Source organism: Elephas maximus, chromosome 8 (assembly GCF_024166365.1).
Source record: "Elephas maximus indicus isolate mEleMax1 chromosome 8, mEleMax1 primary haplotype, whole genome shotgun sequence".
NCBI classification, from domain to species: Eukaryota; Metazoa; Chordata; class Mammalia; order Proboscidea; family Elephantidae; genus Elephas; species Elephas maximus.
Genome location: NC_064826.1, coordinates 83105002 through 83121365, shown reverse-complemented (window position 1 = coordinate 83121365; position 16364 = coordinate 83105002). Strand labels below are relative to the sequence as shown.

Genomic DNA, 16364 nt, shown 5'->3' with positions numbered 1-16364 from the left:
ACAAAATTCTAACTCAAAAAGAAAGACCAGACTTGCTGGCCTGACAGAGACTGGAGAAACCCTGGGAGTATGGCCCCCAGGCTCCCTTTCAGCTCAGTAAAGAGGCCACTCCTGAGGTTCACCCTTCAGCCAGAGATTGAACAGGCCCATGGAACAAAACAAGACTAAAGGGTCACACCAGCCCTGGGGCAGGGACTGGAAGGTAGGAGGCAACAGGAAAGCGGGTAATAGGGAACCCAGGGTGGAGAAGGGAGAGTGTTGATGTGTTGTGGGGTTGTTAACCAATGTCATACAACAATGTGTATACTATTTGATGAGAAACTAGTTTGTTCTGTAAACCTTCATCTAAAGTTCAATAAAAATAAGTGTGCTGGCAAGGTTTTGAGAACCAAATAGTGTTGCACACTAAAATGAAAATCTGTCTTTTTGAAAATGAAACTTAACTGGATTAACACCAGTGGTTGAGTATATATAATTGAGCCAGAAATAAAACTGTCAGGTTCCTGTCAGAAGGAATTCACATTCATGAGGTTAAGTTTTACTGTTTTAAAAGCACAAGTCTCTGTTCCAGCACGTACTGCTTCAGAGGCACAGGAGGGAGAAAGATCTCCTTTTTGGGAGGTATTGTGTGTCTCCCAGTACTCTAAGCTTGGATGTGATAGTGGAATTTGTAGGGTCTGTGCATGAGGGGAAGGTCTGCTCTCACCTACTAACTGAAGGGTTGGTAGTTCAAACTCACCCAGCAGCACGGTGGAAGAAAGGCCTAAGCAATCTGCTTCCGTAAAGGTTGTTGTCGGTGGTTGCCATCAGGTAGATTCTGACTCATGGTGACCACGTGTATGCAGAGTAAAACTGCTCCACAGGGTTTTCAAGGCTGTGATCTTTCAGAGGCAGATTGCCAGGCATCTCTGGGTGGGTTCAAATCACTAACCCTTCAGCTAGGAGTCAAGTGCTTAACCAGCGTGCGACCCAGGGACTCTACCATAAAGATTAAAGCCAAGAAAACCCCATGAAGCAGTTCTACGCTGTAACACATGGGGTCGCCATGAGTCGGAATCAACTCAAGGCAACGGGTTTGGTTTGTGGGTTTTTGTTTTTGTTTTTGTTTTTTTGGTGCATGAGAGGCAGGGCTACCTTCCTCCTCTTTAACCTGTGGACAAGTGGACAAGCATGGCCACTTCCGAACACTGCAGACAGAGCAGCTCTGACAAAGTGCCTGTCTCTGCTCATCAGTAGAGGTTCCTGGTCATCTTCTCTTACATGTTGCTAGAATGGCCCTTTCTAAATTATCCCTAGGACATTCCCTGGTTCTTTGTCATGCAGTGGGCTCCTCCAAGCCTTTTTGACCTGTCGTTGGGCAGAGAAGAGTTTCCTGTAAGAATTGAGCCGCTGTAAAAAATTGTCTTCAAAAGAGACCCGACTAACTACCAGAGGGACAGGTTTGTCTGACAGATGAACTTTAGTGTCATAGATTAAACTGTCCTTCATGGTTAAAGATGATTTCAGTGACCCTTATCTATAGATCATGACTTTTCAGTGACCTTTTCAGTAATGGTAATGGATTTGTGTAAACTCTTTCATGGACTGAATACCAGCTCCCTGTGTGACTGGCTGAGACATTTGAGAGAAGGTTGAGTGAGCAGGGGCTGCAGACCATGACCAAAGAGCAGAGCAAACTGATGAGTCCAAATGAGGGTTGGAGTCTGCCCTTTGCCTCATGAGTGCTCAGGTTAACTCAACCACACATAAGATGAGGCAGAAAGATGATGGTGCAGTCAACTCTTATAAAACTCGGAAACCCAAGCACCTAGAATCGGAAAGACAGATGTCTCAAGATATCCTGTCATAATTGCATTTTAATCACTCTGAGGATGACCACTCGATGGTTAATTATTTTGGATGTGGATACATCTATAACTTTTAGATTTTCTTCTGCACTAATTGCTTTGGAATCAAAGCCAAGATATTTTCGGAAACCCTGGTGGCATAGTGGTTAAGAGCTATGACTGCTAACCAAAAGGTTGGCAGTTCGAATCCACCAGGTGCTCCTTGGAAACTCTGTGGGGCAGTTCTATTCTGTCCTATAGGGTCACTATGAGTCAGAATCGACTCGATGGCAATGGGTTTGGGGTTTTTTTGGTTTTGTCAAACCAACACAGCAGGAAATGAATATTTAAAATGCCAATTTTTTGTATTTACTCCTTAGAGATTTGTTCTGTGTTAATCTGTTTAGTGTTCTGAAGATCACAGGGCACCCATTTGCAACCAAAAGCTGTAGGCACTAAAATTCTAGTCTCTAAAGCAGGTTAATCTTCAGCGTTTGCTATTAATGAAGTGATTACAGGAATATGAAGCCTTTGGTCAACATTCACTTAGTCTCCTGGCCAATACATCTAGTTAAGAATTCCAAATAAGCTTTATATAGGGCATGTATAAAGAGGTGAAATGAGACTTGACATGCCACGTAGAATTCCCTGTAAAGGTCTAGTAACTCTTTACCTCTGACTAACCCAGAAGGGACGTAAGAGAACAATTGTACTCTTTATAAACTGACTGTTATCTCTTGTTAAGGGAGATCGGTAGTTGACCTTTTCCCTAAAGTAAACCACTAGTTTGGTTAAATTCATTGTGTCATTTCCCCTTAGATAGTTTCACCAAAGTGAGAGAACAATTTCATCAGCACAAACGGGGAGGAGCAGTGGAAAGATCCCTACCCCTTCTCTCTTTACTATGATTAGCCATCTATGATCCTCCCATGACTTTCTCTAAGAATCCAGCAGAAGTTCTTTTAATACCAGCTAATGTCGTCTATAAGGAGCCCTGGTGACACAGTGGTTAAGGGTTTGACTGCTAACTGAAAGGTCAGTGGTTCGAACCTACCAGCTGAACTGGGGGGGGAAAGATGTGGCAGTCTGCTTCCATAAAGACTGGAAACCCTATGCGGCAGATCCACTCTGTCCTATAGGGTTGCTATCAGGTTGCTATGAGTCAGAATCAACTCAATACAGTGGGTTTGGGTTTAACATCATCATTTATAGATGGCACAGGACCAGGCAGCATTTCATTCTGTAATACATATGAGTTGGAGTCGACTTGAGGGCACATAATAACAACGGTGTAGTTTATGGTCTTGTTTTTATACATGCCAAGACTTCAAGCTAACCACAGGGAGTGAAAAAAAAACCCCACTGCCGTCAAGTCAATTCCGACTCATAGCGACCCTGTAGAACAGAGTAGAACTGCCACATAGAGTTTCCAAGGAGCGCCTGGCGGATTTGAACTCCTGACCTGTTGGTTAGCAGCCGTAGCACTTAACCACTACGCCACCAGGGTTTCCATAGGGAATAAAAGAGAGTCTAAATAAAAATACTTCTATTAGGAACAAGGATTGTCTGTACCCTTAGTTCTTTAAGAAAGTTTAAGGAAATAGCGTGGCACAAAATAAGTATTATTCTATTTTAAAGGTTTAAATTCCTAAAGAGAACTTTTATTAAAAAGAACAGCTAGAAAGTGGGTGCAGTTATACATACACACAACAGACCCTTAGCACACACAGGCTCCAGGCCACCAAGTGGTTACTAGCACAGTCATTTCTAATGAGAGCTGACTTCCTGGTAGAACTAAGGACCTGGTGTTCAGGGCAGACAGCACTTAAGGTATAGTGTGACTCCTGCTGACCCCCTCCTTTTCATGGAGAAGAAAGGGTGAAGTCAGAAGCTTTTCCAGAAGGACAAAAACCAGTTTTACATTGTATAAGCCCTCTACCTCGATACCAGAGAATGAAACTGCCCTTCCTAGTAGACTCGGCATTTTTCAAGGAATGTTTTTCTGCAAAGGCAGGGTTTCACTTACACTGAAGCCTCATCTTTCACCATAATGAACCAATAGAACCTAAACGAATTAACTTGTGAGAAGCCAATTTCTCTTGATGGATATTAGCTTGAGCCAGCTAGTAGATAATTCAGTGTATTGCCTTTATCTGGCCGATAACAGGCCAGCACGTTAAGTTGGACCACATGGAGGCCCAGAAATGGTCGTTGGGTCTAATAGAATTGCTCTTTTCCCCACGCTAGGTTCCATGCTGCATCAGCAGCTCTAAATATGTCAGTGTCAAACGATTAAATAGTAAAGAAAGAATACTTTTGTTTCTTCTCTTCATCCTTCAATGTTAAGAGCATCATCTTTTACCAGATTCCTCCCTCCCCCTTCAGGAAACCTAAAGATGAGAATCAGTACTTGGATTTCAATGCTGCACTCAGTACTGAGCCTTGCATCAGTTAGGAGCTACGCAAATGGCACATGATAGAAATCAATGTGACGCCATAGCTTAAAACCAGGAGAAAATTATGCTGGGAATAGCGGTAAAATTTGGGAAGGAAGTTCAACAATACACTCACAGACATGAGTCAAGTCTCATTTCCTTAACAAATGCAACTTGAGCTACTGCTAGAATCACTGTCTTAGTTAATTTTCTACTGTCGAATACTTTAATCAGTAGGTTATATTCAAATACTATTTCTGTGATTCTGCTGGATTCTAAGTAGTTTTGTGTGTGTGTGTGTTAAAAATTATTCTTGCAGCAATAATTCATTGATGGATCGTGGGTTTGCTGTAGAAAAATAATCCTCTGTTCAGTGTGGGCTGGCAGGGCATGAAAGATCATGACCCGTTGAGGGGTTTGGAGGATCAAATAATGCATGACGTGGATTTTAAAAAAAAAAACATTGTGATAAAACATGTATACTATACAATTTGCCATTGTAACCATTTTTAAATGTACAATTCAATGGCATTAAGTACATTCACAATGCTGTGCAGCCTTCACTATAATCTACTTCTAAACTTATCACCCCAGCCAGAAGCTCTGTACCATTATGAGGTTTGAATTTTGATGTGAAACAAAGTAGGAGTTACCGTAGATTCTGCAGGAAGACTAGAACATAATGAAAACAGTATTTGAAGGTTATCCTGGCAACTCTATAGGAAGAACTGTAATGGAGAATGGAGCCCCCCTGGGTGGTACAAATGGTTTACATGCTCAGCTGCTGACTGAAAGGTTGGAGGGTCAAGTTCACCCAGAAGTACCTGGGAAGAAAGGGCTCGTCATCTGCTTTTGAAAACTAGCCATTGAAAACCCTATGGAGGATAGTTCTACGCTGACACATATGGGGTTGCCTTGAGTCAGAGTCGTCTGGTACTAAATTCTGTGTTTCCTTCATGGAAAACTGAGACATGGACAAATGAGACAGGAGACTGTTTCAGCTACACAAGTATGAGGTGATAGGCACTTGTCAAAACCAGCTGAAAGTTTAAGAAGACTTTGCCTGGTGATCTGTGAGGACTTTAAAGAAAGAAATTGAAGTAGAATACTGAAGACTATATGAAGGAATACGAATTAGAAACGCATCTCTAGAGATACTGATGTTTTAAAAAAGTTCATGTTTCATAAATATCTCAATTCCTATCACCATTTGAGACACTTGAGTCTTTGATTCCACAAAAATTAAATGTGTAGCAAGTTTATGAGTGTGATATGTGGTAGGTGCTGGGCATGCAGAGCCCTCGGGTGGCATCTGGTTTACAAGTGGAGAAAAGTTCAACAGTAATTACAACACCACAAAACCAATATACATAGTACAAAGAGAAGTGAGAATGCTGAAAACAGAGCTTCTTAGATTGAAATACGAGAACTCAGGCTTCATGAAGAGAAAGTGACACATGGCCTGAAGAGAAAAGCATAAGCAAATTTGGACAGGAAGACTGGGGGTGGGGTGCTGCGTTTGCTTGCAATAAGTTTCGCCATGGCTCGGTCAGCATCTGTATAACCAGGGAGTCACTGTTTCTGCAAGTAAGGACTAAATACTCTTTTGTAACCCAAACTCAATATAATCAAGTTATATCCAGCTCTAAATATAGCTCTTCTGTTTACATTCAGAAGTCTTAGACTATCTTATCTATCCCAGCAGACACTCCTACTTCAGTGATAAACCCAAATGACCCTTCCATTGATACATTTCCCATTCTACCTTCTAGCATATGATCGCAGATACTGTCCGAACCCTGAGACACTGCAGGACTAACCAGTTTGGTGAGTAATAGAAGTGGAGTGTGAAATGTAAATTTACTATACATTGGTACATACTGTGACCATATCACAAGTATTTGGTGCTAATAAATGTAAACAGATTGCAGAGTATAATATGCATGTAACTGTGCAGATTGTATGCATATAATATAGTCTGTATTGCATTATGGCACTGGGTTTTTTTGGGGGGGTATTGCATTATGCATGATTGGGATGCAGAGAAAGGCAAGATTTTCATCCACTCATGGTAGCAAGTTCACACTGTAGAGGGAAGGTCCCCACCCCATCTTTGACCCCAGAAAGTCTTTCTTGGCTTGTTTGTCGGTTCATAATTATTAGTGGGTGAAATCAGGAGGGGCCGTGATTCCAACCTCCTTGTTCGAAGCCTTCCTGGAATAGGACGATAGTTTGTAAAAGTGCCTAAAGCAATCTTCCAGAATATTTTCTCCAACAAAAACTTCCTGTCTAAAGTTGCCTTTCAGCTTTAAAAAGTATTTTTCTGAGCAGTTGCATAGGATCCCCGCTGAGACTTACGTCTGTAAGAATATTTGTTCCTTTATAAATTTCAGGCATTATTTACACTATGTTTAAAAGGTGTTAGAACATTGCCGGAAGGAAGGAAATCAGCTTTATTGAGTGTAAGGATGTCACATGGGCAATGGGATACCAGTCCTAGTGAAGGGATATTATTAACCCCGTCAGTACAGAGCAGAAAACTGAGGCTCAGAGAGATTAACTCATTCACCTAGTAGCTGGTAGAGTTAGGATTCAAACAAAGTTTACCTGACATCCTTGACCATACCTTTTATTTGCCCTATGCTGATTCTATACATATAGAGCAACTAACAAAAAGAGAAGAAACTGAGTCCAGTAATTATAGATCAATCAAAGGTGACCTTCCAGTAAATTTTAGTTTATGAATTAATACATCCTAATTTTTTTTTTAATTGTAAAACAGTTTTTTTCCAGCAATATAGAAGTATATATAAGGTAGGAAATCAGAGTCCTACTTCCTGAAAAAAGTACTATTAACGGTTTGGTGCATATGCTTCAGAATCTGTTTTTAATCACTGGCTGATCTTGAGTGGCAGTACTGTCCCCCAACAAAGCAAGTTAGGAGCTGCACTTCTGTATGGGCTAAAGTTTCTGCTTGAAAGGGGGAATTACAATACAGGACCTAATTTTCTAAATAGTCACGTGAATGAATACCATTCATATATGCTTATATAATTCTCTACCAAGTATGCAAATACAATGCTATTATAATAGAAACAGCAGTGATAACTTCCTATTATAAATGAAGTTTCATTCAAATGTACATGCATAATTTTGCTGATGAGTATGAGTTCATTTTTTTCTCATCCTCCTTTGATTCCCAAGTATTTACTGGGTGCTCAGCTAATTCCAAGACATGAGCCTCACTGGCCAATGTTACCTACATGGAACCTCCCAGTCACCGGAGAGTAAGTCTGCATAACACAAAGCAAAGAAGGAATTTAAATAACTATCAGGCCTGTTTGTGTTCTGATATTTATATGTCTTTAAAAATTGGATTTGACACTGAATTGTCTAAATTCATTATGACAGTTTGTGTAAGCATAGTAAACCATTTGGGATACGATAAGATAATGTTTATCAAGTCATTTATAAACTGTGCGAGTACCAGTTGTCATGGTTGGATTCATTGATTCTGCCGTCATTTTATGGGCTGAAAATTAACAAAATTTTTATAGCATAATGTTTTCTAAACCATCATTTGCTAATCCAAAAGCCGCCTTTCAATGTCTTCCAGAGATGATACTCAAAAATCTAAAATAATACAGCTTTTTGGTCACTTCCAAACAAGGAGAGTGATAAAAATTTTGTTTGACACCTGGTACTTTTATTTGCTGAAACCAGCAAGCCTTGTTTCCATTAAACCTAAAGAGTTACAAGCCACCCATGACATAAAAACCAAAAAAAAAAAAAAAAAAACAAATCCATTGCCGTCGAGTCGATTCCAACTCATAGCTACCCTATAGGACAGAGTAGAACTGCCCCTTAGAGTTTCCAAGGAGTGCCTGTGGATTCGAACTGCCGACCTTTTGGTTAGCAGCTTTAGCTCTTAACGACTACGCCACCAGGGTTTCCACCCATGCCATATAAGCCTGAAATTATTTCCTCATAAAACACATTTGTCATAAGGAAGGGGAAAAGAAGGGATTTTCACCAAGAAAAGAACATCGCATTAAAATGCACAACCTCCTGTGGCCCCTTCCTAAAGGTGGTGTTCCCTCTTCCTGCTGAAGCTGAACTCCGGTCTCCCCCAACACCGCCCCAGCCCTCTCCCATCTGTAACTCCATGAAAGCAAGCACATGTGGCATCACCATCACTCATATTGACACTGTCATACTATTGCACAATTTAGCCAATCTCCCTAAACCTGGAACCTTTGTTTTATTTATTTGTTCTTGACTATGGGAAGTGGGCTCATGCCATTGTGCGGACTACTTTATCACTGCCCCCTTATCAGAGTTGTCACCAGCATGGCACGTATGTGTTCACAGTGCACCAAAGCTTCTTTTGGCCCTTCCAATTCTTTGACCGCCCTAAATTTGTGAGCACGGAACCACATTTCCTGGGTCGATCTTAGCCCATACACATACTTTTTGAACCTACTTTGCCTATTAGCCATACTCTAATTTCTGTTCTGTGGAATCTGGTCATTCATTCAACCCCTTAAATTTTCTTTTCCAAAAAAAAAAAAAGGACAGCATAGGATTACAGAAAGTATAAAATGGTAAGAGCTATTGTGTTCAATTGCTCACCAAGTTAGCAGTGATTTCTGACAATTTTAGGTTGACATAAAGAGCCAGTGCAGGCCCTTTAAACGGGCAGTTGCTATAAAAGACTGCAGAGCATGGGAGCTGAAACTGTGGACTTGGGAGCCAGATGGTCTGGGTTCGAATCCTAGCTCTGCCACTTACTTGCTGTGTGACTGTGCTCAGTTTCCTGGTCTGTAGAGTAGGATAAAAGCATAATTACTAAATGTTGCATAATGCTAAGTAGTAATAAATGCTTTATAACTGTTTGCAAAACAAATATCCCTGCCATCTAATTAACTGGCTGAAGGAATCCAGTCTGAGCTGAGAAAGCATTGCTACTGTGGAACTAAGATATCTGTTCTGGGATTCTGACCTTATAGCTTTACTTCTAATGTGAGGTTTTACTGGCATTTAGAAATGTCATCATTGCTCTCGTGATATTGATTGTCTTTCTTTCCTCCAAATATTAGGAGGTGATATGTCTCCAAAAGAGCATCAAGAGCTAAAATCCTACGTTAATCATCTGTATGTCATTGACAGCCAGCAGGCCCTGTTTGAGCTCTCACACAGGATCGAACCTCGGGCATGAGCCTCACCGCCTCACCTCCCCTGTAACTGCAGCACTTTGAGCTACGGGAATGCCTCTGCCAAGCACGTTGCTTTCCTGTGAGAAGAGAAGTTGCTGAGTTTTATCAGCATATCACAAGACTGACACAGGAAGCCAACTCAGGCGTGTTCAGGAGGTGACGTCAGCCAGCAGAGATGGGAGAGGCCTCTCCACACTACCCTAGGAGCGAGAAGGCAGAAAGAATTAGCAGCATTCTTGAGATGGAGACATCTGGCTTCTTGTGATAACATTGTTGATCCAATCCAGTTTTCAGTTTGTAAGATGTACCCATGCCAAGACAACATGTCTTGTCACACAATGACCAAACATTTCAGTAAGAACATGCTTGGAGCAGGGAGGAGCGTTACTTTGCCTGGCAGTAGGTTACTGTGTATAGGCTGTCAAAGAAATAGTCCTTTGGAACACCTCAAGACAGTGATGGCATCTCTGGATTCCCAGGGAGAAACGAGGTCTCCGTTGTTACAAACAGTGACATCACCAAAAGCCACTGTGTCTAGGGAGTTAGTGTGGACCAGCAGCTGGCATCCATGTTGACTTCCAGATGAGATATGTCAAGGCATGCATTTCTCTGCATCCACAATCACTTATCGATGTATGCTTGCAAGTAAAATTAGTTTCTGCACAACTGATCTGCAACTATAGGCAAGTTAGACTAAGTTGCTTTGCCAGTAAGGAAAACTAGTGATCATTAAGAAATTGACTCATATTGTTTAATTTCTGGGAGTTTTCTTCACATTTGTAAGCAGACTCTGATCTCGTATTGGGTACAATATAATTTTGGAAAAAGCACAGCACCTGACACATAGTAAGCACTCGGTAAATGTCTTTTGAGGTAACAGAGTCACAAAGGTCTGCATTCCTATGCCTGATGATGTTTTGCATACCTCAGGCAGGTCCCTGGCCCACTGTATGGAATGATAACAGGCAGGTTAAGAGAGACCTAATGTGCGAAGCACTTAGCACTCCCTAGAAAAGAGCAAGGCAACATGATAATGGTGACTACCAGCCCTTCAGCAAATGAAAGGAGCCCCGGACCATTCAAATGTCAGATTTACCACTCAAATGTCAGATTTACGTTGGAGACTCAGAAGTACCATAGTCCACCTCCAACCAAATTAGGAAACCTCCCTGTAATTCATCTTGTTTTTGTTCAAGGTCTCAAGGTTGTCTTTTTTTATTCCCTTTTTAGTAGGTTGGGGCTCCAATAATAAATAAGACCACTTTCTATTCTCTAATACTGGTTAGAGGATCTTCCTCAGCCTTCAAATGATCAAAAAGTCCTGTGGGATAAAACAGTGAAATATACACCTGCCAGCTTATACTTGTCACTTTGCTGAAATACAAGGGCCCTGCTTCTTGCGCTAGGCCTGCTCGTTTCCCACACGTGTGGATCTTGGTGAGCTGCTCACCGCTCGTGCCTCTTCATCTCGACGCCCACGCAGAACCGTTTCCTTTTTGTCTCATCACTGCCTCATTCATCCTGATGACTGAGGTGTGCCCAGTGCATCCTAACACCTTTATAGTAGTGCTGTTACTGGGGCTCAGGAACCACACCAAGCTTGAGATATTGTCAGAGAACCCATGAGGAGGCAATTTTGGGTAGGACTTTAAAAGACATGCAAACTGACCCAATATGTAAAACTTCAGTCCTGAAAATTTATAGGGTTTTATGGAAAAGCAGGGCTGGTTCAGTCCGCAGTAACAGAATGAGACCCATTGGAGGAGAATAGAGTCATCAGAACCACAGAAAACAAACTCCCCTCACGGTGATCTAACTCAAAAAGCTCTCTCTTTGGTGATTACCCAGGATAGCACGCACTTACAGTACAGGTAGGTGCTCTTTCTTTGTGCTAGAAAGTAGGGTTTGGCCAGTCTAGTCATATAAGGCCATGTCAACATTGTCTCTCTGTTATGCAGTTTAAATTATTTTTCAAATTAGATCTGCATTGCTCCAACCAGAACATTTCCTCTAGAGAACTCATTTTCAGTGGAGAAGCATTTCAGCACAGTGCCTGCTACAGGGGTCCCAGTTCAAATACATACCCTTGGCCAAGTGAAGCCACACACACATTGCATTTAAACACATTTTATATGGTGTATTCAGGGTACTCTGCATGCGTAGGTGTGAACAGGCTGGGGAGAAGATGGTGCCTGTCTACCTCCTTCAGCCATGGACAGCAAAGGAAAGGGGGCATTATCTTTAGATTTGCTTTTTTCTCTCCGTCTTCTGAATGTCAGAACCCTCAAATCTTTCTGAAATGTAACTGCCTCCAGAGATTTCCCAGGCAGGGCCCCTCAGAAGCTTTGAGAAAACTTAAACCTGGAATTAAAGAATTCAAAGCAAAATTGTGGGAGATCAGATTGAGTTCAACATGAAGCTCTTTCTAACAAATTGGAGCTGCTGTACAGTGAGCATCTACCATAGAACTCAGAGGGCTCCCAACTATTGGAGATTGGGCCTATTCCCTCTGCAGATATTTGCCAAGACCTCTTTAGGACAGGTTCTTGCTATGGCCAGAAGGGTGGGCTTAAAATGTCTAAGCTTATTGTTAGACATAAAGAACACAGAAAATCTCCCTTAACTCTGAAAGTCTTGTGTGGTCTGCCCACTTCAGTGAATGAAGCACAGGCACTTCTAAGTGGGTTCTTTTTGTCACAGCACAACTTGGACAGACCTGCTGGTCTCTGGGTTCATCAACATTCCAGCCAAACAGCCCTGCTTAGACGTTAGCACAGGACGACAAAACATAGGTTCCCGTAGACAGAATAGCAACCTTCTCAGATTTTTTTTTACTTGCATGTTTGCAGATGATCCAAAGACTACAGTGTTTTAAACTCACTCTTTGTTATAATCTGTATAATTGCCAAATAGTTGTAGTGATAAATATGACCTGGATTCACTTTATTCTGATATCATTAATTATGTTTAGATTAACTCCCTTTTCCAAGCCCCTATCCACAATTAAGTAGGGTGGAGCATACTTTGACTCTGGAAGCATAAGGGTAAAGTAAAAACCACACCCCTGGTTTAGTGGGGAGAAGGTGTTGCACTAATATGGATGCACCTCTGAAGGTGGGGAGAGGGTTGTATGCGGAGAGAGTGAGGGTGACTTTTTCTGATCCCTGGAGCCAGGCTTTTCCTATTGCCCTGATCCTCAGCTCCACAGTTACAGCCACCACGCACACTACGCATATCAATTCAAGTGTTCCTAAATGGTGCAACCAACCCAAACTTCTCAGAAACCAGGCAAAATGTTTAAAATTGGGGCGATCAGTTCTACTCTAGTTGTCCAACATGCAGTTGCTTTGCAATGCTTCAAAAACATGTCCTTCAAATTTCAGCCTGCTATTAGTGAGTGGGCCAGTTGTTCTTAAAACTGGTAAGGGGGGAAGAGTTTTTTAAAAAATTGCCAAAAAGTTAGATGAAAATGTATTACTGTATAAAGCAAAGCTGTATATACTAAACATTTTTTAGCAGAGTAATATTTATTTGCATAGCCTATTTATTGTATTCATATTACACTGTTATTAAATACTGGGATGAAATCAATGACCTGAAGCAAGGAACCTTGCCTTTTAAATGTATCATTAATTAGGACTGCTGTGACATTGCCAGCTTGCATTTACAATTAGAAGATAGAAAGCCCGAAATCAGGGTGTCTACCTAACTTCTCAGGGACTACACTTAGTAGTTTTCCATCATTAGAAGAGCTGGTAAATATGAAACACTTGTCGAATTACCAGAATTGCCATTAACAGTGTTTTCCTTCTCATATTTCACGCTTCCTGCCTCTGTATATATGACTGTGTTGTGTATTTATCGAAGCTAGTAAGCAATAATTTATATGTAAAAATGGCCAAGCAATATAAGGTTAAAACTTATATAAGTAACTGTTATCTTGTATTTTCAAGTGTTTTTTTAAACTGCTTTTCCAAATATATGTTAAAGATACTATTAATGTCTCCTAACGACTTGCTTTTTCCATATGTGTGGGTTAAATCGTCTTTGTTCCAGTTGACTGGAACTCAGGAGTCATTTGCTCACTGAAGGAGCTGCATGTAGGTGGAGAGGTTCACAGGTAGCCCACAGAAGCCTAAGTAACTTATGATGCCACTGAATTGTTGCACATAGTATATTGGAAGTCATATTAAGAAATCTCATATTCTGGGATTTCGGTAATATAACAACCACCGTGATAGCTTAACCTCACTCTAATAGGACCAGGAATTCTCCCTTTCCAACAAGCCCAGACACTGAAAGAAGCTTCAAGCCCCTGACAGTCATGTCCTTGCCTAGAATAGAGCCCCCAGCGTAGGAAGAGTGACAGGTGGAATGGAGGGGGCTTAGGGATAGATAATAACAATGCTCTGGAGAGGCAGGAAGACTAGCCGTGTATACATCTCAGGTGAAGAATTCTGTGGTGGATTGTATTACCGTTTAATGTAATTCTCTGCCCTCTGCAGGAGAAGTATGTATATCTCACCATGGTAAACTCATGCTTTGTCCAACAAAAAATGGGGAGATGTGGCCTGTGCCACTTCTTGTAGTTTAAGTTTCTTGGATGTATAGATTATGTATAGATAAATGTTTTTCCTCAAGTTTGGGTAGTTTTCAGTTATTGTATCTTCAAGTTCTCTTTTGGCCTGCTTCTTTTTTCTTTCTGAGACTTCTGTTAATGCATGTGTGTCCCACAGGTCTCTGAGGCTGTGTTCATTTTTTTTTTTTTTTTCTTTCTGTTCCTCAGAATAATCTCAAATGACCTACCTTCACATTTGCTGATTCCTTCTGGTACCTGCTTAAATCTGTTGAGTCAGTCTAGTGAATATCCCATTTGTTGACATACTATCCAACTCCAGAATTTTATTTGGTGTATATATAATTTCTCTTTATTAATATTCTCAGAGCCCTGGTGGCAGTGGTTAAGTACTAGGCTGCTAAACAAAAGGTCTGTGATTCGAACCCACCACCCTCTCCACAGGAGAGAGATGTGGCACTCTAATTCCGTAAAGATTACAGCCTTGGAAACAGTATAGGGCAGTTTTACTCTGTCCTATAGGGCTGCTATGAATCAGGTTCAACTTGACAGCAAGAGGGATTAATATTCTCAATTTATTGAGACACCATTTTCATACTTTAATTCTTCCTTTACCTCATTAAACATTAAAAAAAAAAAAAAAGTTGCCATTGAGTTGATTCCGACTCATAGTGAGCCTATAGGACAGAGTAGAACCGCCCAATAGGGTTTCCAAGGAGCGTCTGGTGGATTAGAACTGCCAACCTTTTGGTTAGCAGCTGTAGCTCTTAACCACTATGCCACCAGGGTTTCCATTAGCTGATTTAAAGTCTTTGTCTAGAAACACCAATGCCTGCACTTCTTTGGGCATGATTTCTATTGATTTTTTTCCTGTGTAAGGGCCATGTGCTTTCTTTGCATGCCTTGTAATTTCTGTTGAAAACAAAATTGGACATTTTTAATATTATAATTTGGCAGCTGTGGAAATCAGATTCTTTCCTATCCCTGGGATTTGTTTTGGCTCTTTTTTTGTAGTTGATATTTATTTAGTGTGTTTTTCTCAACTAATTCTGTAAAGTCTATACTCTTTGTCATGTGTGGTCCCTGAAGTCTCTGTTCCTTTAGCTTTGTCAAAGTGCAGAGTTATGCCTGGACTCTGTAAATAGAGAACACCCACCACCCACTGCCATCGAGTCAATTCCGACTCATAGCGACCCTATAGAACAGAGTAGAACTGCCCCATAGAGTTTCCAAGGAGTGCCTGGCAGATTTGAACTGCCGACCTCTTGGTTAGCAGCCGTAGCACTTAACCACTACGCTACCAGGGTTTCCAAATAGAGAACAGTAGAGCTTTATTGAGGAATAGAGTGGTTCAGACTAGTCGGCACAAAGCATAAGTGTGAAGTGTTCCAAAGGGTTAGGTAGAGAGTGATTTTTATATACAGTGTAGAGGAACAAAAAAAATCTTTCTTTACATCAACTTATCTGAGAACAGTCTGTGCAAGCAGTCTTTCAAAATAGAGTCACAAGACCCTCTGCCTAGGTAACATTTTGCCGTATGTTTAACCACATTCTTGCTCCTTCCTTGATTGCCCAAGGGGGGTAGTTAAAACTACAAGAATGGAAAATTCCATGCACAGTCTAAAAGCAGAAGTGGAGGTTAGGAGCAAAATGGAGCATGATTCAAACCTGAGTCAGCCATCTTAGTCTTGCCAAGCACCTCAGATTTTTAGGGGGCACTCACACATTACCCCCTTTTGATCATGAATCTCAATGGAGATTCTTTGATCACTATTGTAAGAGTGTTTCCTTCTCCATGGTCATTGTTCAGAGTGGTTTTTGTTCATAGATTAAAATCATTCCCCATTTCTTCACCATGCCATAGTTCAGATACTCTGCTGTGATCTGCAAGGCAAGGTTAGTGTAGAGCCACATTAGGAGGAACAACTTAACTGAAGGGCTAACTCAAGGTGTGAAAGTAGTCTTCTCTAAAGATTCAAGATACATAGTCCTCTGCACAGCAAAGTGGTGGACTGGTTCCAAGCATTAAACAGAAATTTCATAAAGCATTTGATTATTCCTATAACAATGATTACTGTAATTAAAATGATTAGGCCAGTTTGTAATATGTAATACAGCCAAGAACCTATACCAATCAGTAACCAGCTAAAGATATCTAGGAAAGGAGAATCAAGCATAAGAGGTATTGAATGTAGGTATGTAACCTGTTGGCAAATTTTTCAGATATCTTGTACTTCTCCTGTATTGTTAATCCAGGCATAACAGGAAGTATTGTCAATAACACAAACTTCACCTTGCTGAGCTAAGAGGA

At 41.0% G+C, this 16364-nt stretch overlaps 1 protein-coding gene across 2 annotated transcripts in view; it reads left to right on the top strand.

Annotated features, from left to right (window-relative positions):
* The window catches only part of RAPGEF5 (Rap guanine nucleotide exchange factor 5), a 271965-nt gene extending 258522 nt beyond the window's left edge, over positions 1-13443 (top strand). The window contains exons 25-26 of one of the 2 annotated variants that reach the window (XM_049894492.1): positions 6034-6088; positions 9431-13443. In XM_049894492.1, the coding sequence (XP_049750449.1) occupies positions 6034-6088; positions 9431-9519 (144 nt within the window). In that variant the 3' untranslated portion in view covers positions 9520-13443. Of the gene's footprint in view, positions 1-6033; positions 6089-9360 lie in introns of both variants that reach the window. The other variant, XM_049894491.1, reaches the window with a different exon arrangement.
* Positions 13444-16364: the final 2921 nt, after the last annotated feature.